Source organism: Neolamprologus multifasciatus, chromosome 1 (assembly GCF_963576455.1).
Source record: "Neolamprologus multifasciatus chromosome 1, fNeoMul1.2, whole genome shotgun sequence".
NCBI lineage: Eukaryota > Metazoa > Chordata > Actinopteri > Cichliformes > Cichlidae > Neolamprologus > Neolamprologus multifasciatus.
The window spans coordinates 4,367,229-4,392,608 of NC_140439.1; the positions used below are offsets into that span (position 1 = coordinate 4,367,229).

General features: G+C 39.0%; 2 protein-coding genes across 5 annotated transcripts in view; one reads left to right on the forward strand and one right to left on the reverse strand.

Moving 5' to 3' along the window:
- The window catches only part of dis3l (DIS3 like exosome 3'-5' exoribonuclease), a 49,239-nt gene extending 38,095 nt beyond the window's left edge, over window positions 1-11,144 (reverse strand). The window contains exons 1-4 of the mRNA XM_085154546.1: window positions 10,868-11,144; window positions 7,455-7,605; window positions 3,792-3,920; window positions 1,363-1,498 (exon numbers count right to left, since the gene is read on the reverse strand). Coding sequence (XP_085010672.1) covers window positions 1,363-1,498; window positions 3,792-3,920; window positions 7,455-7,605; window positions 10,868-10,997 — 546 coding nt within the window. The 5' untranslated portion in view covers window positions 10,998-11,144. The remainder of the gene's footprint in view (window positions 1-1,362; window positions 1,499-3,791; window positions 3,921-7,454; window positions 7,606-10,867) is intronic.
- A 2,183-nt stretch (window positions 11,145-13,327) lies between these two features.
- The window catches only part of LOC146525160 (multiple epidermal growth factor-like domains protein 11), a 289,529-nt gene continuing 277,476 nt past the window's right edge, over window positions 13,328-25,380 (forward strand). For 2 of the 4 annotated variants that reach the window (XM_085154203.1, XM_085154371.1), the window contains exon 1: window positions 13,331-13,610. The gene's annotated coding sequence lies outside the window, so the exon portion shown is untranslated. Of the gene's footprint in view, window positions 13,611-25,380 lie in introns of all 4 variants that reach the window. The other 2 variants (XM_085154285.1, XM_085154443.1) reach the window with 2 other exon arrangements.

Sequence of the window (25,380 nt, forward strand, 5' to 3'; positions counted from 1 at the left end):
CAACACTGACAGTATTACAGTCAGAGTATAATAATTATGTTACATTATATAAAAAGACCGAGTTGGCAGAACTAAAGACAAATAAATGAGAGAAATTCAGACATTCTATTATTCTATTATCTAACATCATGTTCAGCCAATATCTTACATTTTGTAATTACAGCAGTGTCCATTCGTATGTGATCATTATCGCTACATTATTTTTTTTAATGCAAGTGGGAAATAAGCTGTGTGGTGTGTCTGGTCAGACAGCATCGATGTTTGTGTCTAGTCCACACAGAATGTGTTATGGAGAGTAGATAGCTACACTTTAATGTAATACATGTTAGCCACAGCACCGATTCAGTTAATCTCACAGAGCAACGATTCATGAAGGAATCCTGAAGTACTTTGCAGTGTGGCAAGTCAAAGTGGCAGAGATTTGGAGGATTTGTATGTTTGGATAAAAATATACAAATCTGGCAGCAATGTATCAAAAATGTATCAAAAATGTATCAAAAATGTATCACAATAGAAAGTGATGTAATATTAATTTCACGGCTACTAGCATGTACCGCTCTTTTCTCTTTTTTCTTTAAATAAACATCAGACTTGATATCAGTCCTGAGCAATAATTTTACTCTCTGACCGACTCGTGTTTGCGGCGTTCCAAACACGTTGCCAAGAGGGAAGAAGCAGAGTACCTGTGAAGCCAAACATATAATATCAACACCCACAACATGGCTGAAGGCTGTTTCTAACCTCTCTTTTTTTTTTAAAATGGCGATACCAGTGTATCGACAAATAGGTAAAAAGTGTAACTGTTGTTTTTCTGACAGAGCTCCGATCAATCAGTGCAATTACAAACAGGGCTGTGATGAAATTCTCATTTACATACTAGTTTAATAGTTTTCTGACTCGTTGTCACTGTGTTTTATACAACCACAGCATGCTTGCTAGGCTGACATGAATTGAAAAACAAAGTGCAGCTCTCCGTATGTAAACAGACTAAATGTCACATATATTTACATTTTGTCACTTAACCAAGAAATCGTGTGTAATGACTGAAAGTTCGACAACAACCACCAATTTCACTTCTAAGTGAGACTGTTCTAATACTGTTGCCAAAAATGTAAGTGTTTCAAAAACCCATGCCTGCTATATGCTACAATAGTCCCACTGAAGATCAGTGAAATAATACAGACCAAACAATTGTTCCATCATAAAGGCTCCAACACAACGACTTTAATACAAAGAGCTGACTTTCAGTTTTAGGTGTTCAAACCATGTGTTTCTCTAGATGCATGATGATAAATCCCTGTAAGGTGGCTACATATAAGAAGCGATATAGAGTAGATGGTACTATAAAGGTATTTCACATACCTGGACGGAGATGACGTACACTCCAGACGTCAGGCTGCTGAGCTGAGCCACGGCCTCGGGATCCTCAGTGATCATCACTATATTCATCATTCCTGCCAGGTGGTTGTAGTACCACACTGCAGCTGAGTACACACACCTACACACACACACACACACATTAAATGAACTCACAAGTTTAGCATAAGATGCATGAAAGCAAACTGCTAAAGCAATAATCTTTGACATCTCCCACTAAGTTTTTGTGGTTTTGTAGGTGGAAGTTATCATTTCTTCCACAGAAAGAATATAAAAATAAATAATTGAGTGCCTCTATATAGTAAACACATTTCACGAGAACACACTGCACTTCTAGTTTCATTTCTTGGCACAACATAAAAGTTTGTCAGATCATGATTAACGTTACAACAAAGTCTCTATTATTAAAAACACTCATTAAATCATTTTGGTGCTTTTCTCTATTAAACTGCTATAAATATTAATCACTTTTAAGCTGCCATTCACAAGTCCTCCTGATTCCCTGCACTTGTTTTCTACCTGAAGTGGAGGAAAAACATTTTTGAAAATGTTAAAATGACCCCTTTACCCACTGAACCCCTATTGGGACAAAACACCATGAATGCTCGATTGACATCGTAGCCAGTACGTGTGCTCTAAGTGCCATACGCATCTGCACCGCTGGCCTGTTGCACAATTTGAAAGAAAGTTAAAAATGTTTAAATTTTAAACTTAAATTAAATCTCCCAGATGAATTTTGCACACATGTGAACTATACATTTATGTCACTTTCACAACATATTTTTTAAACCCAGAGACGGCAACTTAACATTTTTAGAAACACAGTTTCCTTTCAAGAGTTGCTGAGCAGAAGTAGTCAGCAGGTGCAGTCATTTTGTGTGATTGGATGATTATCAGGATGTCCTAAAAACATCATTTGAAAAACCTTCAGTTAATCCAGTCCAAGAACAAAAGAACATATTTCTCCCATACTGGCTTCCCTGTTAAATCCAGAATTTAATTTAAAATTCCTCTTCTTACACAGAAAAGTCTTGAATAATCAAACCCACTTTACTCTCAGACTGCGGGCTTATTTGTGGGGTTTACAAAAGTAGAATGGGAGGCAGAGCATCAGCCTTCAAGCTCTTTTTTGTAGAACCAGCTTCCTATTTGGAGACTGACGCCCTCTCGACTATTAAGATTAGGATTCAAACTTTCCTTTTTGATTCATAGTTAGGGCTAGAGCTGGGCGATATACGATTTTTTCATATCACGATATGTTTTTTTCATTTCAGGCGATAACGATATATATCACGATATAAGCCAAATAACTATATTTGTAAGATTTAAATGTGCCGTTGCTCACAAGTAAAATGTGAAATAATCAGCAGCTTGTTTTGATTTTAATATTTATTTCCCATAATAAGTTCAACAGGGTAGATGTACTTAAGGAACATGAGACTTTTTCAGATAAATAAAGGCAAATATTGCAAACTACACAAAAGGCAGCCGCTAAAGTGTTTAAGTTTCAAAATAGAACAAACAAAACAGACTAAATTGTCAATTCCACTTAGAAACAAAATATTAATTCTAAAAATAAATCTTAGTTTGTTTTACAGAAGAACAGACAAAATTGACTAACTTTTGTCAATATCAAATAAACTGAGAACTAAAAGGAAATTCTCGATCTCTCCTTGTTGTATAGCTTCGACAATCTCTCCGGCGTTGGAACCATCATCTGTTTTCTCTTCGGTAACCTTCGGTCACGCTCTCGGTTGATTTTTCTCTAGTCGACACGCTCATTTCCTCCATTACCCGGCGGCACGGCGGCTGGCTGCTTTCCAAACAAATACACATGTACGGCTTGGCACTTGTGCTGTACGTAACAAGTCACGTGACGTGACGCTGCGGCTGTGATTGGTTCGGCTTGTTAATGTGGATTGGCTGTTCTTCTTTTTTTTTTTAAGAGGACAAGAGCGATGAGGTCTATCACAATAGTTTAACTTTTCTATCGAGAAAAAGTTATTTCGCAATACATATTGTTATCGTTCTATCGCCCAGCTCTAGTTAGGGCTGGACTGAGTGACCCTGAATCCTCCCTTAGTTACGCTGCAATAGGCAATATTGGGGACTTCCCATGGCGTAAGTATTTCTTCTTTACTGAAGAACTGAATATGTTTAATTAGCATAATCTCCATTGTAATTAATGAGATTTACAAATTTCACCTAGAGAAACAGGTAACGTCACACTTTGACCCAGAAAAACAAAATGAAGTCAAAGAAGTATAAGTACAAGAAAAGACATGACAAAGAGGAAAAAGGAAAAGACTCTATAGACTGTATTTCTATGCTACATGTGCTGCAGCATCTTGACTGTAGCGCAGCACGAGCTAATGTGAACACTTCAGTGAGTGTGGTGAATAATGAGCACTGACCTGGTCTGCCATTTTTCCTGGCTCTCGCCCTTCTCTCGTGGACAGTAAGAGTACTTCTGAAATTCATTGGCAAACAGCACGCAGTCGTGTCGAGGGTCTTTGACAAGGGTTTGCAGCCGCTTGTAATATCTGCACAAACGCACATTACAAAAACAAGTACATTCAATAAAATCATAAATTACACTCAAGAAAGCCTATCATCAGTTTGGGAGAGTGGTTAAGAGAACGTTAACCCTGAAGCACGAGGGAGAAAATGTTGACTTTTGACTTTTCCTAACATAATTTATGTTCCTTTGTTCATTTTGGCACAGACTAATTTTTTAAATTCACTCTTTTTTGTAAAAATCAAAATAAAACAAAGACTTGTCTGTCAGGTAATATGCATTAGACCTAAACAGAAGATCCTGATCTGAAATTATTGAAAGAGGATGCCACCTGGCTTTGTTATCCTTTGAGTTTCACAATAAAAGCCCAGTTGGTGAACTAGAACAGCAGATTGCTTTTTTCTGAAACATGTTGAGTATGTGTTAACACCAGAGATGGGCATGTAATCTGATTACTTTTTACTTAAGTAAGGGATTACTATTGCAAAAACGGTAAATAGATTACCGTTACTTTCCCGTAGGAACGCTGCGTTACTGCGTTACTAAAACCGTGATTTTTGCGAGAATGTCTCATGACAGTGACGTAAGCGAGTGCGACGTTCGTGACAACAGCTGTGTGCAGATCAACAATGGATCATATATCGAGTGCAGAGAGAGTATGAGCGTGCAGCGTTTAAAGCGTGGAAGTACTGACCTTACTTTGAGTTTGATTCCATAAAAAGTGACAAAAACATTAGTGTCCGTTGTGCGTGGGAAGAAAACTTCTTTTTACAGCGAAAAAACCCCTAAACTTCCAAACAAGCACCGAGTAGCTACGACGTAATGGGAAACTCACAGAGAAACTCGCGGATTCTTCCACTGACCGCTGCACACCTGCACCAGGGTAACCCTCCGCCTACCCCACTCCTGCTTTACAGGTGAAAATAGAGCAACAGGACCGCTAGTCTTTGACTTTATTTATTTTCTGCTGTGTTTTACTTGCATCTATTTGAAAGACTGAGTGTAAACACAAAAAATATTTTATTTTATGTGCTGGAATGTGCAGAAAATAGGTTTAAATGTTAAACTAATTTCTTCCAGTCAGAGAATGTTGCAGATAATTAAATTTTTGCTTGATGCATAAAGTTAAAAGATTAAAACTAATAAAACAAGTTTTAAAAAGAGACTTTTCCATTTGATTACATTTTGTATGATGATTATGCAGAAAAAGTAGAATTGGGCTGAAAGATCTATCACTTTATCACCTATTCAGGTTGTAAATCGTGTTTTTAAAAAGTAACTAAGTAAATAAGTAACTAAGTAATTAATTACTTTTGAAAATAAGTAATCAGTAAAGTAACCGGATTACTTTTTTGGGGAAGTAATCAGTAATTAGTTACTGATTACTTTTTTCAAGTAACTTGACCAACACTGGTTAACACTATACTGCACTAACTTTAACGTGGCACATTTCAGAGTACATGTAGTAGCTGTTTTACACTAAAAATGAACACTTGTCCTGATCAAACAGATGAAATAAGGAATAAAGGCCTACAAATGCCCCGATCACTAGTTGAGTTAATATAGATGATGTATAGACAATTCAGCAATTCTGCAAAGAGAGTCCACGATGAAGCTTTTTTCTCTTTGCTGTGCACGTTAAAGTCGATGGAAAACAGTAAGTAGTGATTCAGTATGACAACTCTGTATGTTTCACCAGATGTCAACACTATCAAAGTGAAGCCTCATCACATTAATGATGCAACACTCTAAAATGGCTGTGTGAGCACAAATCAGAAATAAACTGGACTGAAACCCGAGTTCACGTGGGACTTCTTATTTACAGTGCTCATCAAGTTTGTCCAAAGCTCTCCTGCATGTTTATGCTGGACACATATTTCAAGTCACAGGCTGCGTCTCTTTCAGCTTCGTCAGCAGAGCTCTGATATAATGAGGCTGACCCCTGGTCAATGTCTACAAACGTGTAGCTAGGTTAAGCTGGGCACACAGCTAACAGCTCGATTATGAATGCAACTCAACATTTCAAACAGAAAATCAAAAAGAGCATCAGAATGGGGAGGAAAGTCGTTTAAAAGACTTTGAGCACGGCTGGTTCCAGATGAGCTACTCTGAGCATTTCAGGAAGCAGGTGCCGTGTTTGGGGATAGTTAACAACTAGGGGTGGGTTTTTATAATCGATCTATCGATTAAAATCGACTCTGGCTAGGATAACGAAATAACCGAAATGCCAGAATCTCTGGTGAAATCTCACAAAATTTCAACAACCACCAAACAGCTAAGACAGTAAATGAGAGCAGGAACATGGACTCTGCACAAAGACGTAAACACACAGCGCGACCGCGGATCAGAATCAGTGAGATGTCGCCTTTCTCACGGTCGGGGCTGAAAGCCGACAGCTCGCTGATTCTGATGTTTCGGCGGGTTGGCGCTTTGTGTTCACGCCCTTTTTGCGCTGATTCTAAAGCTGTTAGTTTGATGTCTCTCCAAACAATATTGACCGAACCAGCAGCAAAAGAAGATCCAAACTACGCTTCACATAAACATCGTCATGTATTCACTCTTACTTTTACTGTTTTGCTTCCACCAGGATGCACAGCTCTCTCTCTCTCTCTCTCTCTGTACTTCAAGAACAGTTTCCCGTCTAAAAATCTGTTTTCTTCATTATTCGCTGCCGGCCGATGTTTTTTTTCTTTTTCGTTTTACATACTTCCGAAAAGAAAACCTAATTTCTGCCGTTCAATACTGAACCAATTTAAACTTTTTAAAATTATGCAAAATGCAAAACGTCTCTAATAAAACCGCTGTAACTTCAGAGGTAATGTTCATGTGTTGATTAATGGTTTTCTTTCGTTTTTGATGTACTGCAGAATATTTTTATAAAATCCCAGAACAGGAAAATCATCTTCATGTTTTTCTGTTTTATCTTTAGCTACTTTGACACAAAGGCCTCTGCTGTGATGCTCACACCTTTGATAAAGTCTTGGTGTGTCAGCTTCCTTTTTATAGATACAAAAATATGTAAATGTACTGATCTGAATTATAATATTTCTGACTGTCAAAATTTCCAGGATTCAAATCGAATCGAATTGAATTAAATCGAATCGTGGATCGAATTGATTCAGGACCTTGTGAATCGGAATTGAATCGATTCTAGAAATCAGTGACGATACCCAGCCCTATTAACAACGCAGACAAGTTGCATTCATTTTAATGACATCACCACTAACTGCATTTTAAGACATGCAGTTAGTGGGGATAGGTTAGTTGGAAACATTAAATTGCCCATATATGCGAGTGCGAATGGTTGTCTCCTGTCTGTGTTAGTCCTGTGACAGACTGGCTGACACAAACCCAGGATGGATGGATCAGCATTTACTGATTTCAGTGGTCAATGTGTTTCTTCAACATTACATGAGCTGACTGTTCAAAACCTATATGATGAAGAACTAAAACAGTTTCCATGTAACAAAGCCACAAATAACAAAAAAAGAACATCAGTACTGACCTGTTTGCTTCCCAGTAAACGTTTTCACCCCAAAAACAACCCAAACAATTGTACCTGCGATTCTTGCTCTGTAGAGCCTGGCAAGCAGTCTGGGTGAAGACGATGCCCTGCAGCTCTCTGAACTCCAAGATCTCCAGGTAGTCGACCACGACAGCAGCATCAGGCACCACATAGTGGGTCAAATCTCCAGGCAGCAGTTTTCCATCTGTTTGGGAAGATCAATGTTCAGCGATAAATTCTTGTTTCTACAGCTTTTATTTGCTTGATTTCCTATTGGAAATTTTATCAACTGTGCTAAAAGACACTTAAAAGCATCCTTCTTTTACATTTGCTTGTTTCCTACTAAACGTCGCACAGATGACAAGAATCGATGCACATCCAGAGAAATGCATTTAAATATTTTCCAAAATGTCCCATATAAAGAGTTTATTGTGCTTACACGTCACTCCCTTTAAAAGACTCGTTTTTACTTTATTTGCACACCAGATGTTCATCAGCATATTATATGGCAAAAACTAAAATTTATTGTTACTTTGATATATTTCAGTACCAGTTATTATAATGCAGACTATCTTGATTATGACCCATCATATTAACAGTGAGCTGCCTCACAGCAGTTTTCCAGGCTTTCTAAAAGTCTTTCTTTGGACACTTGATGGTTTTTCATTCACAGTTATTATACCAAACATTTTCATTTAGTTTTAATTTGTTAAGCCTAACCTATGAATCATTCATAAAAAAAACACCTAACTCGAGGGATAAACCAGGGTTATATCGAGACATTATAACACAGCAAAAATAAATAATTAAATTGTATCTTTTTCCAATTTCTTTAGCTGAATCTATGAAACATGCCAAAGATAATGCAGTCTGACATTCATAAAATAGTGTTTTTTCACCAACAGGCTGATATGCTCGATTGACATCGTAGCCAGTACGTGTGCTCTAAGTGCCATACGCATCTGCACCGCTGGCCTGTTGCACAATTTGAAAGAAAGTTAAACTTTAATGTTTAAATTTTAAACTTAAATTAAATCTCCCAGATGAATTTTGCACACATGTGAACTATACATTTATGTCACTTTCACAACATATTTTTTAAACCCAGAGACGGCAACTTAACATTTTTAGAAACACAGTTTCCTTTCAAGAGTTGCTGAGCAGAAGTAGTCAGCAGGTGCAGTCATTTTGTGTGATTGGATGATTATCAGGATGTCCTAAAAACATCATTTGAAAAACCTTCAGTTAATCCAGTCCAAGAACAAAAGAACATATTTCTCCCATACTGGCTTCCCTGTTAAATCCAGAATTTAATTTTAAATTCCTCTTCTTACACAGAAAAGTCTTGAATAATCAAACCCACTTTACTCTCAGACTGCGGGCTGAATGGGAGGCAGAGCATCAGCCTTCAAGCCCTTTTTTGTAGAACCAGCTTCCTATTTGGAGACTGACGCCCTCTCGACTATTAAGATTAGGATTAAAACTTTCCTTTTTAATTCATAGTTAGGGCTAGAGCTGGGCGATATGAGATTTTTTCATATCACGATATGTTTTTTTCATTTCAGGCGATAACGATATATATCACGATATATATCACGATATATATCACGATATAAGCCAAATAACTATATTTGGCTTATATCGTGATATATATCGTGATATATATCACGATATATATCACGATATATATCACGATATAAGCCAAATAACTATATTTGTAAGATTTAAATGTGCCGTTGCTCACAAGTAAAATGTGAAATAATCAGCAGCTTGTTTTGACTTAAATATTTATTTCCCATAATAAGTTCAACAGGGTAGATGTACTTAAGGAACATGAGACTTTTTTTTGCTAACTCGAGGGATAAACCAGGGTTATATCTAGACGTTATAACACAGAAAAAATAAATAACTAAATTGTATCTTTTTCCAATTTCTTTAGCTGAATCTATGAAACATGCCAAAGATAATGCAGTCTGACATTCATAAAATAGTGTTTTTTCACCAACAGGCTGATATCTGCAGCACTATTAGCCCAAAACATAAACCTGACACGTCTTATACAATGGATTTCTTTTTAGGTTTTCAGACATTTCAATAAATTGTTGCACCTATTTTCTATTTTCCAAGCAAAATGCAAAGACATGAGGTGTTGCTCACAATGTTTTCAGGGCGCTGTATAACTGTATAACCTACAAACACAAGGAGGATCTGTATTAAGATGAAGTCAATATACACAGAAAAAAAAACCTTTTAAACTCGTATTGATATTTGATAAAAGTGCTGATCATTCTCATCTCAAACACTAAACAGCAGCACAAATGTGCAAGCTTAAGTGATTGTTCTTTACTACAGATGAACCTATCCAGTGTTTGGATCACATATCAATGCAGTCCAGACTCAGAAAGCAAAACAGGGTATTGGTGACAACGCTCTAATCGATCCAGCTCTACACTGTTCTGCGTTTACATCCCTACTGTCAGCAGCTGATCATAGCATGAAGGAAACCAACAGCTACAGAGCTGGCAGCCTGCAGGCATTTTACACCTGCTATGCCCAAAGCTTTTCTTTGAATGCTTCTAACAAACTGGTCGAGTGAGTGGACGTCACTAAAAAGCTCTACAAACCTGTTGGCTTTACTCTCTCACTTGCATGTTCTCATTAAGTATATTTGGTTTAACAGCTACTATGAACACTTTATTGAACTTATGATAGTACTGTTGGTCGTGTCAACTTGATTAATATTACACCAGTTCACCTGCCTCTTATCAGCCCCACTCCATGCATTACATGCATATGAAGATGTGCACTTACATTAAGACTGAGAGCCGTGAAAGAAGAAACTGTCATAACCATAAAGCACAGATCAATAACGATTCTTACACTGAGCTAAAATTAACTAGTGCGAGTACATTTAGGGAAAACAAAAACATGTTTTTTGTTTTTCATCCTTTCAAATGTATTTTTTAACCAATAAACACTAATTCACTAAACGTATATTCTTGGATGTATTCATTTGCTGCATTTTACCAACATTTTACAAAACCAGGAAAGGAATCTTTGAGTGCATCCTGACTGCCTCTAAAGAGTTTCTTCCTCACAGTGAGCAATATCGCATAACATTGTTCTGCCCACACAAGCTGCCGATCTGATACCAAAGTTTTGTTTTTATATCTGACCTACACACAGTCAGGCTGGTGCACGCTTGCCTCTTATCTGTGCACAGCTGGGATTTGCCATTTAACTGTCATACGAGGTAATTCTAGCTTTGGGTCATACATACAGTATGACAGCACTTTGCTATTTCACGATTCATGTTACAGTGAAACAAAATATAATATAATAACAATTACGTTATTTTCCTCATTTGATTGCGTACAGCCCCAAACCACTACCTGCCAGCATTGCGTTAACAGCAACGTTAGATTCTTCTACAGCAGTAAACAAAGAGCAGTTTTTGCTGATTTTACCATTCACACAGTCGGCCTGACACAGCGAGCTGCAGCAGGGGACCCGCTCTCTCAGATAGTGTTCCCGGACCACTCGGAGCTTCCGCCCCACGCAGCTTTTCAAATGCAGCACTCTCTCCGTTTTAATCATCGTCCACACGCACTAACGAGCCACATACAGCTGCCGGCGCTCGCTAACTTGCTGTTCAGCCAAGACGCGGGAAGACACGGTTGTAAACATTCACGGCAAAGTTCAGGGAAATACGGAAGGAAAGGCACGACTGCTGACGTCATGACGCCCAAGCAGTACCGCGTCTTGCTGCGTTCAAGTGCTGTCGGACGCTCACTCAGGCCAGTAATGGGAATTCGTCTTTTTGATAACCTCGGTACTGACTCGGATCAGCGATTTAAGGCTCCCAAGCTGCATTACCATTTATCCAAACGAAGCAACGTTAAAGCCTTTAATTCATCTTCATGTTGGCAGTTAGAGTCAAATCTAATCTGAGCTGCTCCCTTGTCTGTATGTTTTCATTTGGCAGTTTTGCACCCAGTGCCCTTCCTGACACAACTATACTACAACACTACCGTAAAAGTAATTATAGTAAACCTTACAATTTCCACAAATGTAAACAAAACTACATTAATATCAAAGCATCAAGGAATACTACAGATGTGTACTAAAAGCTTCATTTATATTGCACAGTTTTAGTGTTTTAGTGCTAAAACAGTAAATGTTACAATTTTGGTGCTACTTTATATCTATGTAATTAAATGTAATACCAAAGTAAAAGAAAAATTCTTAAAACATATGAGACAGACAGAATGTGTATTAAAGATGAACATAGCAGCCGTGACATGGTCATGTCACCCACGAGTCTGTAGAATAGAGTTTGAGGGACTTTTTGTTTGTATGGTTTTATTTTTTTGAATTTAACATATGACACATGGTGGATTTCAAATATGACGACACTACATGCATGACTGAGACTGTCAGTCACAATTGCCTGTTTTATACTTAATTAATTGAACCATGATATACAAAAGCATCACTGGCTTCACTTTTCACTATAGTGAGGTTCCAAACTGAAAAACTGAGCTGAGTGTTTTTGGTGTTGCAGTTTTGGCATTTTGATACCAAACTACAAGCCAAGAGTAAATGCATAGACAGTAAAATACCCAGAATGGGTGCAGCAGCCAACGACTGGCCAGAAACACCAGAGGAGCGAAACACCAGCTCTTGGTAGACAGAGCAGTCGCCCAAGACAGTAAGACCAGACTAACCATTCTGTTTACTGGATTGACCACAAGAAAGCCTATGACTCAATGCCCCACACATGATTCCTGGAATGCCTGTACAAGATCAGCAGGACCCTAAGAGCCTTCATTAGGAACTCAATGGGGATGTGGCAAACAACAGTAGAGGCTAACTCCAATAGCAAAGTCACCATCACCAAGGAAATGCTCTTTCTCCATGGAGAATGGAGCAGTGGTCATTTCCTCTACATGGATGACACCAAGCTGTATGCCAGGTGTGAACTGGCATAGTCCTGCCGAGTCACCTGAATGGTAATAACAAGATCCAGGATATCAACACCTTTGCCCTGCTGGGATAATAAGCAGGCCAAAGGAGGCGATAGAAGCCACCATGCATGGAGGGTTTCACCCCGAGGCTGTACGCTAAACAGAAGGAAGGCGGCCCGTGATTAGTGAGTGTGAGAACCACGCTCCATATGAGAAAACAAACATCCTCGAGTACATCAGGAAGATAGTCACAACTCACTGCGTGCTTAGCAGATACCTCAGGCAGCAGAAACCCAAGAAAGAAGAGGAGCAAGACAAGGAACCATCATGGAAGGACAGGCCCCTTCCAGATACCGACGGACAAACCAACCATAGTAGTGGTGGACAAGCAGAGGAAGATGGTTGTAGTGACAGATGTAGCAACATTTTACTGTTGGTAAGATGCTCCTTTTCTCTGAGTTGTTTATCTGCTAATCCCTTCATCCCTTGTCTTCTGCAGACGCTGGGGGGCAACAGAAGCACCAGACCATGTGTGTTCAAGGTGTAGGCACTCAGCATGTGTTTTCTGGGATTACTGGGTAATAGAAGTGGGACACCCTCAAGTGGTCTGGCAGAGACTACTGTGTACCAGTAATAGGCCAGGCATTGGTAGACTCGGGCTTTCCACCAGACCCTGGTTTGACCTGGGGCGTTGCTGGAAGCAAAGTGGGTAGAGGTCAGGTATATTTTTTACTTTTCTTTACTTTTTGGAGTAATGACCCTGACACTGATCACAACAAAGAAGGGAAATACCTTAAACTTCTGTTTGTAACGAGGTGTTTTCATGCTGTTTTATTGCTACTTTTGCTAGAAGCACTAGTTATTATCAGCTAATAGTAAACATTTAGATAACTATAGACGTTATAATAATTTTCACAGATTTATAGTCTTCCTGGAGTGCAGGAAGATGCAGGAGGCTGTTGCAGCTCAAAAGGAATATTTGAAGTTGATCCAACGTGTGTTGTTAAAGAGCGGAGGAAGTGGTTGTTAAGCAATGCAAAGTAGCAGGCGAAGTGGGGCATTGCTCTCGCTGCGTCCGCTGCTCTTTGTCTGTGCTGTGAAGAGGCGCTGCAGCAGAGCACCAGCACAGACTCTGCGCTCAAGTTGAGAAGTGCTCCGACACAGATGCTGAGGACTTAACTCGAGTTCATGGACCGGCATCGTTTGAAAAAGTCTGTTTTAAAATGACGCATCCCCGCTAAAGGTAAGCACTAAAAATGATTTCATCATGTGTTTCTACACGCACAGATATTCGTTTAAAGGGGATATCGAAAAATTACTATTCAGCAGGAAGCAGTTTGTAATGATATTTCCTAATATTAATAATCTCTCTCTCTCCATATATATATATATATATATATATATATATATATATATGCCACATGAGCACTTTTGAACCAGATTTTGAACCATATAAGCACAATAGCCTCTTGCTATTTCTTGCGATTTAATGATTTAATAGCTGTTGTCTTTCTGGCGATAATATGAGGCTGGCTTCCCCCAAAAGTTAGTTTAATAACTCATTTTTGAGCGGTCCTGCTGTCCCGTCCCTGTACGGTTTGGCCCTGTTTACCACATGTTGGCTCTTTGTTCATCTCCCCGCTTTTCTGTTCAGTTTACAAGCGCCTCGGCTAAACTTCACATCAACAGACACACAGTCGACTCTTTTACATGTGGATGTAGTTCAGCTGATTGATCAATTACTAAACCATTGCAGTCAGCTCCTGTTGGTGTTAAAAGGGTGTGACTGTGCACGGAGACGGTCCTCAGCAGTCCGTGTTTCATTAATTGGGATGTTAATTGGGCAACAGAATGATTATTGCTGTTGTTGTATATCCACCGAATCCGCCTGAGGAGTGAAAGCACGCACAGTTTAACGAGCTTGCAGCGCTAGATGGCGATCTTGAGCAAGACACGTAAACCTGGAGGTGGTCCACGAGGCTTTCCATTGTGTGTGCGGAGGTTGCGTGTCTTTGAACGTTACATCCACTGGTTGAAAGAAATAGAATATTTGCATTCGGCGACGATGTCAAGTTCAAAGTCAGTAGAAATATATATATATGTCAATATAAAGCCTCACAAAGAACATGCAAGTTCTTAAGAGACGCTTTTTAATTTCTGTTTTGTGTTCTCCTTTCAAGTTGTTAACATTTATTGCGCAGCTGTAGTGCTCTGCAATATGTCATGGTTGGCATTTGTCACAAACATGCCCTTGCAATAATAGTAATGCAGCTTTTGACGACTCCCGGGCTCTTACTTTAATTAAATGAGTTTTACTTTTTAAGATGAGGCTGTGTGGGTGGCATCGACAGTTCAAGACCATAAGTTCTCAGAACCATGTGCAGGTCAGGGCTGCACCACTGGCACTCCTTTGGCAAGATGATAAGGTTGTAAGAAATCCAAAATGCATTTATCTGAGAAAAACAAAGTAAACAGAGCGATGTCAGGTGGCTGCAGTCTCACTTAGGAATGGACCTCAGCGTCAGGAGCACATGGCTGGTGAGTTGCATCAATGTTTGACTGAAAGAAGACAGCAGTGTGATGTGCAGATGTAGTCCCAGTTGTCTGGCTAGATAATGTTCTGAAATTTGCGATTTAAGTGATCAATTCACGCAACGCTGAATTTAAAAAGAAATAACAAAAATTTAAGATAAAAAAAAAATGAATATAAGAAAATTGTCATCAAGCAGAAATCAATTCAATTCACTTCACTTGAATTCAGTTTCAGTGCCAAATCACAACAGCTGCCTGAAGGCGCTTTACATTGTCTGATGATATCTTTAACTTGGCAGATGTAACACATTTTCCACATTAACTATACTTGCAGCTACGTAGTAACAGTACATACGGATTTCCAACCCTCTGATTTCAGTTTCCAAATTCTGAATATTGACTTGTAAATAATGGAATGTGAAAAAAGAGGAAATAGAAAAAGTGTCAACTTCATCCCAATCCTCTTCGAGCACCAATCTTGTGTAGATATAGATATTTTCATGAAAACTTGATGTTTTGAAGTTTTTCTTTTCTCTTATTATTTCAGTTATATTTACATGTTTGAATTAACTTTATTCTATCTATCTATCTATCTATTAGAGGTGGGAACATCCCACGATACGATATTATCACAATACTTAACGCACGATACGATATTATTGCGATTTTTTTTTTTTAAATATTTTGCGATATTCAGATTCTGTACATAAAGGTAAACTTTATCAATATTCATTTTCTCTAATATCAAAGTCTCACACTCAGTCTTTCTCTCATTTCAGTTTGATTGTTGACAAACTGAACGGTTTGTATTACAGTCTAGTCCAACTTAACTGAATCAACCATCTGGTACAATTATAGCTATTCTGAACTATGCAGTTTATGAAAACTATGCAGCCCCTTCAGCAACTGAAGAATTTGAAAGTCAATTAAAACAAAATATAATTTTACATTAAATAAAAAATCCTGAGCAGGATTCTTGCTCAGAAAAAGGATCAACATGCTCTGAAGTCAGAGCACAAAAACCTTTTTTGTAACAAAATATCGATTTCTGCTGTATCGATACATTATTAGCAAACAAAATATCACCATGCTACACAGTATCCATTTTCCCCCACCCCTACTATCTATCTATCTATCTATCTATCTATCTATCTATCTATCTATCTATCTATCTATCTATCTATCTATCTATCTATCTAATGCAGTCATCATATATGAACTCTGATGTGCTCTTACAAAACATCTAATTTTTTCTGTTTAGATTAAAGATTATGCTAAATTTCAAATAATGTGATGAACTTTAGATTATTTTATAGCTTTTCTCAAATCATACCAAAACCACGTTCAACAACTGGATTAGCATTCTGCTTTTCTGTCTGAGTATAAATACTTTGGAAGAGATGGTTCAAAACCAAGCCTGTTTTAAGTCGAGCCGAAGCATTACAGTGGTATTTACTGTACTATGAACAAGTATTTCCCCCCTCCTCATCTCTTTTGGCATTTTTTTTATATTTGTCATACCTAAATGTTTCACAGCATCAAAGAAATGTTATTACTAAACAAAGATAACCCAAGTAAAAAATAAAGTGCAGATTCTGAATTGTGTTTTAATTTATTAAGGGAAAAAAACTATCCAAACCTACCTGATCTTATGTGAAAAAGTATTAGAAGTAAGTTTTGGAACGCTGAGCTCACTTTCACCCGATTATTGTCAGACCAGCTGAATCAAGAAATCACTTAAAACCTGTCTGACAAAGTGAAGTCGGCTAAAAGGTCGCTAAAAGCATCTCATGCTACAATCTAAAGAATCGACTAAGAAAGAAAATCACTGACAATGATGAGAGCCATCATCCAGACATTTAGAAATCTCGGAGCAGTGGGAACCTTGCCAGGAGTTGCTGGTCTACCATGGCTACTCTGTGATTGACAACTCATCCAGGAGATGACACAAGAACACAGAACAACAGCTTCGGCTGTATTAAGGAGTCACTGATTGAGAATCTGTTCTTCAGCTCATATCAAACAACACTTTGACTGCTCCACAGGCTGCATCCTAATAGTCCCTCAGCACTGCTGCACTTGTGATTTAGTCCATAAATGGTAAACATAATTCCAGTGTTTAAAGAATAACAGGCTGTTGAGGGTACTGAAGTGTGTCGCCAGGAGAAAATAGTTCCTGTAGGCCAGATATCCTCCCGTGCATACAAACCAAATAGTCCGCTGCGCCTTGCAATCACAATCACAGCCATTAAATACCTGATTGGGTACAGAGTATACAGCAGAGGAAGCAGTGTGCTGTTCCTCTGGACGAGTGCAAGATTTTCTTTCTTGTCCCTAAAGTTCAATGATGTATGTGCATCGTGTTGAAAGTCCTGTTTGTCAGTCTACTGGCACATTAAACCAGACTTTCCATTTCCATTCCTATTTTGGCACAAAATGCTTTTTATATTCATGTCATTTTGAGAAAGGGAGAAAATACATTTACATCATCCAGCACGTCAAGCAATGTTTGAAAAAGATCAACGGTTTGGGCAGGAAGAAAGTTCGAGTGTCAAATTCAAAAACTAGGCAGTGTTGTCCTTTTCTTTCATGCCAGCAGAAAGTCAGCTTCCTGTTACGTTATTTTGTATTCTAACATGATTAGTATGACCAGATAAATCAGCGAGATTATTGGTGGGATGCTGCCATGTCCCTGAATTACTGTTGTGTATTTACTAGGTAATAAATTTGGCAGCAGGAGGCTGTTAAATGCTGACTTTCACCTAAGAGCTGCTGGTGGTTGGCATCTGATGTGATCTCTCCATCTTACTGTGGACAGACCGTGATACTGTGCTGCAGCAGCAGCAGCTGATTTTCCGGTTTGCTGACCCCTTTCTCCAGGGAATCCTACATATTCTGTCAGATCAATACATGTAATCAGTGCTGATAAATGGGAGAACGCTAGCTGTTGTTTCTCAAGGACATGTCATATTGGAGTTCTAGCTCTTGAGGCCTGAGCTTGTTATGCTGGTTATTAGAAAAAAGATGCAGCAAAATGTAACAGCGAGTCGTGTTATATATGGTATTAGAATAACTGGTTGTAAAAAGTGGGTGTAGGGGGAAGCTATGAATTATGGAGAGAATTTGTCTAAGAGTTTGAGCTCTGTTCTCTCAGGATGAGGCAACGGCAAAACATCAGCCATGCAATTCAAATAGCTCATAAGGTGGAGGTAAAAAGGAGAGACCATTAAGGCCAGCAGCCCATCGGCTCTCAGCATCCTATTCATCGTGCAACAAAGGCCGAGCAAGCAGGAAGAAAAGCAACATGAAACATTTTTAAGTGGTTCTGCCTAGTGGGCACTTTAGAGTGGACAGGAGGGAGGGCGACGAGGCTGGCCATTACAAAGCATCATGAATTCTGTCCTCAGGGCAAATGCACGAGTAACACATTATAGACAAAACAGATGGAGGGCTCCCACGTGAAGGGAGAGAGAGAGCAGCGTCGTACGAGTGCAGGACGGGATAGGTCGCTGAGGTTTCGGGGGTTGCTGTGACCTGGCAAATTGACACATGCTTTGAAAAATGGAACCAGTGTGTGGTTTGTGTTTGCTGAGGGCATGCACAGGCTTTCTTGGAGAGGAGGCTCTTTTCACCAGCTTGTGATGGAAGCCACAATAGATGCAGCGCATCCCAAAAGTTTCCACACTTGTTCTAAATTTTAGTCGTGTTGCAGCCTCCAAAATGGATTCAATTAATTTTTTTACCTCAAAATTCTACATACAACACCGTGCAATGAAAGTTTGCTTGAAATTTGTTCTAAAAATTAAAAATAATAGAAACATGTGCAGCCTTTGTCATGACACTCGGGTGCATCCTGTTTCTGCTGTGAGAGGGTTTTACAACTTGATTGTACACAACATCTCCATAGTGTGACACTTCAGTTTTGCATGTCACATAATATGCTCAAGCCTTTTAATTCATCTGCAATCTTTTTCATTTTAAGGTCTTTAAACCAAGTTTGAAAGCAGCTGTTTTTTAAGGATATGTCCTCACAGGTCAACCAGCACAAACATGATGTTACAGTAGGAATAAGATTGCTGTAAATATGAAGACTTTAAATGAACTCAGCAGTTATACTGGTCCACATAACACTGATGGGGAACATGTCTTTCTACAGAACAATTTCCATTTGGTTCATTTATGTTCAGTTTGGTGATAAGTGACGTGTTAGACATATTACAGGATCATCTAAGCTTAGACGCAGCGCAGAAAGGTTTTTATAATAATAATAATAATAATAATAATAATACATTTTATTTGAGGGCGCCTTTCAGAAACCCAAGGAAACCTTACAAAAAACACAATTAATAACAGGAACAGTAGTCATAAAATACATAAAATAAGTTAAAATTACAAAACAGCGTGACAACAGATAAAAATCAGCATTAAAGCGAATGAGCCAGTTTAAACAGGTGTGTTTTGAGCTGTGTCTTAAATACGGAGAGTCAATATTTCTTAGTGCAGGAGGAAGAGAGTTGCAGAGCCGAGGAGCAGAGCGACTGAAGGCTCTGTTCCCCATAGTGATGAGGTGTGATATGTGGTGATATGGAGCAGGTCACACAAATATGAAGGAGCAGATTTATGGACACACTTGTCTGTAAGAAGTAAGATTTTAAAGTTTATCCTGGCTTCTATGGGCAACCAGTGAAGCTGCTGAAGAACTGGGGTAATATGAGCTCTCGACGGAGTACGGGTTATGATCCGAGCTGCAGAATTTTGAAGAAGTTGGAGTTTATGAAGGGACCTTTTAGGGAGACCAAATAGAGGGAATTACAGTAATCAATACGGGATGTAATAAGACTATGGACAAGGATGGCAGCAGCATGGGGAGGAAGGAAGGCTGTAAAACTGATGTGCACGTGTGTCCTATTCTAGGAGCTATAAGTCTCTGTTTTATCCAAAAGGCAGAAATTCAACCCCACACCACTGTTGAAATAACAGATTCATCATTTGCATATAGGCAGAAAGAGTTGTATAGAGATACAATTTTTTAAAAAGTTCAGGAAGTAAATGATGGAAAAATAAAATAATAAAATAAAATACATATAAAAATAGTTCAAACTAAATGGAAAAGTAATTAACTAATTTAGAAAGAAAATGCTCGGAGAAAATGTAATTACAAATATCATTTCTGTCACATTTGTCCCTGAGATGGACTAGAGCCGTGTCCTGTCAGTGTGGAGAGCTATCAGCTCCAGTGGAACGTGGTTAAGCAAGTGGGTGAATTTCTGTCACATTTATTTTTGACGTTTTAGATTTGGTACATGGATTCTTTTTTTAGGTCTTTCCAGACTGTATACTAGAGCAGCGGTACGGACCGGTTTATGCCCGACAATATTTTCATGGACCGGCCTTTAAGGTGTCGCGGATAAATACAACAAAATAAAACTAGTACCGGTACCGAAAAAAAGAAGATTTATTCATAACACACGTGAAAAGACCCAGGAAAACCGAGTAAACGATAAAAACGATAACAAAATAACGCTGAAAACCGATAAAAACCCTGAAAACCAAACATTTCCCATCTGAGCCTCAACTCTCGCGGCCCGGTACCAAACGACTCACGGACCGGTACCGGTCCGAGGCCCGGGGGTTGGGGACCGCTGCACTAGGGGACATGAAAATGAGGAAAAGACCAAAGAAAAAATGTAAACTGAACAAAATAAAGAAAAATGTTCATTAATGTTTTGTTATGGTAAACGGACTGATTCTTATGTAGCTCTTCTACTCTCCCGCAGTGCTCAAAGTGCTCAACATGCCACATTCACAGTCTTCTATGCTTTTAAGTACTCGCTAACTACCATTCACGCACCGGAGAGCAACTTGGGGTAACTATCTTGCCCAAGGATATTTGGCATGCGGGGGAGCTAAGACAGGGATCGAACCACCAACCTTCTGATCAGTAGATGACCCGCCCCACCTCCTGAGCTACAGTTACAAGCTACACGTAAAGATTAAAAAACACACACACAGCAAACACAAGACATCACCAAATTTAGTTTCACTGGTTTGTTTTTCCTTTTGCAGTTGTTGTTCTCAGTAGCTCTGCTGGCATGACATGGATTGTAAGCAGGCTTAATAACAGGCTCAAATATATTTTCTACTTTCAGTCTAAAATAATATGGTAGTGCTGATGGTTAGTCTCCATTTACCCACATGGAAAAGATATATATAAATCTTATAAAGTTCGTATCTGTCTTGTATGAAACTTGTATGAAAAGCATACAAGAGTGAAAACAGATATAAGATCACTTGAAAAATTATATAATGAAACTTGTATGTTTTGGATACTTACTAACAAAATATATGAAAGTAATGAGAAAGTGGCCACTTTCATGAGTAAATCATATATGTTTTTACTATTTCTTTTCCATATGGGTAGTCTCTATTCCAGGATAGGATTTGGGGGGAATATTTGCCACTACTGAAAATTCAGGTTTTTTTTTTATTTTTTTAAATAAAACCCTGGAGACAAACAATTAGAACAACTATGTTGCTGGTAATGAATATTGACCTTGTCTGGTCTGTGAGTAAGAGCAGAGTTCATGCTGTGACCCCCACAGGGACTGAGGGGAGAAAGGGTTTTAATTCTGCTGTTGCATAATATACTATTGTGACTGTACATGTGGAGAGTGCTGCTCAGTCACATTAGAGAGGCACTTAATTATCCTCTGCATCTTAGTGTGGAGTTACTTTTTCTGTATTCATAAGAAGTTGTCGACGTCAAGCTAAACAGCTTTGCCAGTTTCCGTCATCGCAGACACTGGGTGCTGGAAGCATTATAGTGGATTATACTAAGTCCAGCAGAGCAGAGCAGGACTTGCTCAATGTAAAGCAATCCTCTTCATTTTCTGACAGTCACCAGTCTCCGTGGGGGTTAGTTACCGGCCCTTTTGTGGCAGCTGCTAACCAACAGAACAACATGCTCTGACATGAAATCTAATCAACAGCTTGGTCCATAAATATTTGGACAGAGAACAATTTTTGTCATTTTGGTTCTGTACATCACCACAATGAATTTTAAGTGAAACAGTTGAAGTGCAGGCTTTCAGCTTTATTCAGTGGGTTGAACAAAAAGGTTGCATACAAATGTGAGGAACTAAAGTGTTTTCTTAAACACAACCCCTTCATTTCAGGGGCTCAAAGGTAACTGGACATATTAACTAACTGAAAATAAAAGGTTCATTTCTAATAGTTGTTTGAAAAACCTTTGGTGGCAATGACAGCCTGAAGTCTTGAACTCATGGATGAACACAGATGCTGGTTTCCTCCTTGTTAATGCTCTCACAGGCCTTTACTGCAGCGGGTTTTTCTGTGCAAAGTTTAATCTTCAACAAGTGAAATGCAGCTCAGTTGGGTTAAGATCAGGTTGTTTGCATTAATAAACTCCTGGGGTGTTTTGGCCGTATGTTGTGGCTCATTGTCCATCTGTATTATGAAACGCTGCCTAATCAATCTGACTGCATTGAGCTGGATTTGAGCAGACAGTCTCTGAACACCTCACAGTTCATGAGCTGTTCCACACCTTCTTCATACTTTATTCTTGCCATCATTCTCGTAGAGGTTGATCTTTGTTTCATCTGACCAAAGAAAGTTTGTCCAGAACTGTCCAGTCTTGCCTTTCTATTCTTGAGGCTGATGAATGGCTTGCACCTTGCAGTGAACCCTCTATATTCACTTTCATGCAGTCTTCTCTTTATAGTAGACTTGGATATGTCTACCTCCTGGAGAGAGCTGTTCACTTGGTTGGAAATGATTCTGCGATCAGCCACCACTGTTGTCTTCTGTGGACGTCCAGGGTTTTTTCACCAGTGCTTCCTTTCATGTCATTTCTCAGGATGTACCAAACTGTAGATTTTGCCGGTCCTAATATTGTAGCAGTTTCTCTGATGCGTTCTGTTTTCACAGTTTAACGATAGCTTACTTCACCTGCATGGAGAGCTCCTTTAAACTGCATGTTGTCTGTTCTCAATAAAATCTTCACCACACCTCAAATCAACTCCAGGGGTTTTCTCTGCTTAATTGATAATGACATAACAAAGGAATAGCCCACACCTGCCTACGAAATAGCCTTTGAGTCAATTGTCCAATAACATGCAAGCACCACACAGAAAAGACCTGGTTAGGTGGTTGAATCAAACCCAGGACCTTCTTGCTGTGAGGCAACAATGCTAATCACCGCACCACTGTGCTGCTCAATATTGATCGTTATTGATCATTAAAAAAAAAAAGTAATCTGAAAGTAACTAATTGTCCTAGTTTCTTTGTTTAAAAAGAAAAAAGTAAACAGCCATAGCTTAGTTCATTCAGTACCCCCAATGTTGATATGCACACCTTTTCATAATGAAAGCCATTTTTGAACGTGCTGCTCCTCCTTTGGCCTGGATGACTTTGATCAGCCGTCTAACCGAGCCATGAAAGTGCTGGAAGAAAAAACCATCTGAACAAAAAAATATTTTAAAATACATTTACTGGTTACAAAGAAATTGATTTAAAAATGGTAAATGGCCTGTATTTGTACGCTTTTCTAGTCCCTAAGGACCCCAAAGCGCTTTACACATCCAGTCATCCTCCCACACACACATTCACACACTGGTGATGGCAGCTACATTGTAGCCACAGCCACCCTGGGGCGCACTGACAGAGGCGAGGCTGCCGGACACTGGCGCCACCGGGCCCTCTGACCACCACCAGTAGGCAACGGGTGAAGCGTCTTGCCCAAGGACACAACGACCGAGACTGTCCAAGCCGGGGCTCAAACCGGCAACCTTCCAATTACAAGACGAACTCCCAACATTTGAGCCACGATCAGTAAATACTGACCAATCATTCACAAAAATTAAAAACATTGACATTTAACTTCAATCTGCAGTACTACCTCTTCCTGTTCTTCGTTCACCACCTCCTGACGCCTGCAGGCAAACGTACGAGCCATTTTTGTCTCCAGTGTCAATGTTTCTCCTTTTGATTGCTGTCAGCAGTTCAAGTCTCCTTTTCCATTCCTTCTTGTGTTTCTCCCAAAGGAAAGGATGGATAAAAGTTTGCTTCAGCTCTTCTTGGTTTCTGTATTTTTGCCGCAGGAAAAACAGAAGCACTAGCTTTGGATTTAACCGAGTTCACCGACTCTGGACATCCCTGTGATTTCACCTGTAGTTTCCCATTTTGTACTTCAGCCTCTGTTTCCACACAGTCTAATTGTGACTTAAATGCATTACAAGTGACAGAATTTTTTCTGTATTTATGACTTTTGAAGTTTTCATAAATATTTGTTTTATAAGCACAGTCCTTGAATACACATGTGACAGTTTCCTTATTCTTCAGATGTTGAAATATATGTTGAAAAAAATTCTCTCTCATTGGAAAGTTGATTATAATCACAAATGGAGCATGTGACATGGTTAGGCCTTTGGTAACTGGTTGTTTTATTGGATGATTTCTTGATAAATGGCTCAGTAAGACATTCCAGGTCTTGAATCAAGATGCACAACTTAAATAAGTGCATGGATACAAATGGCCCCGTCCATTATGTCTGTGATGTAGTTTGTTCTGCTCGAGCAATTCAGATCTCCTGGAAAACCTCTTGCAGTCTGTGTATCTCCACATGAAGTGCAACACTAAGAGAGGGACTTTGTTACCTGTATGTTGAAGAATTTGAACGCATCCTGGGAAAAATACAATCATGAAACAAATACAGAGAATACTGTGACAACCCTAGAAGCATGAAACATTTAAGACGTGTGTCTTCAGGCTTGGTTATATATATAGCTTCAGATGCATTTTTACCACAAGTATTTCCTTATTTAATACCCTAGTAAAAAGTATCAGAATGACTCATTTTCAATCAATGTCTTATATTATTCCTATTGCAGGTGATTGTTTTACATATGTGCACTCATTTGATGGTCAGAAAGGGCCATAAAATGAGATCTAGGAGGTAAAACTAACACTCATTGGACATTAATCCATTGTCCACCACATAATCTGAGGTTGGGTTGCGAGGACAGCAGGCTAAGCAGAGAGGCCTGTACTTCCCTCTCGCCAGCCTCCTCCCTACCTGGAGGAATCCTGAAGAGTTCGCAGGCGTGGCCTCACTTTGCATTTTAAAAATTTCTTTCTAAATTATTGGTAGATAAGCCTCACAATGTTAAGCTATTCCTTTATAAAGCAAATATGGCTCACCTTAGATTGTTTGATGAAGAGGAGGGAAGAGAGGGGGAGGGTACAAATCCATACTTTTATATCTATGTATCAAAACAAAGCTGACACTTGAGACTTCGTCAGAGGTGTGAGCGTCACAGCAGATGCCTTTTTGCTAAAGTAACTGAGGATAAAACAGAGAAAAACATGAAGGAGATTTTCCTGGCCTGGCTTTTTATAGCAGATGATCCACGAATCCACACATGAACATTACCTGATGCTGCCGAAGTGAAGCAGAGCAAAAT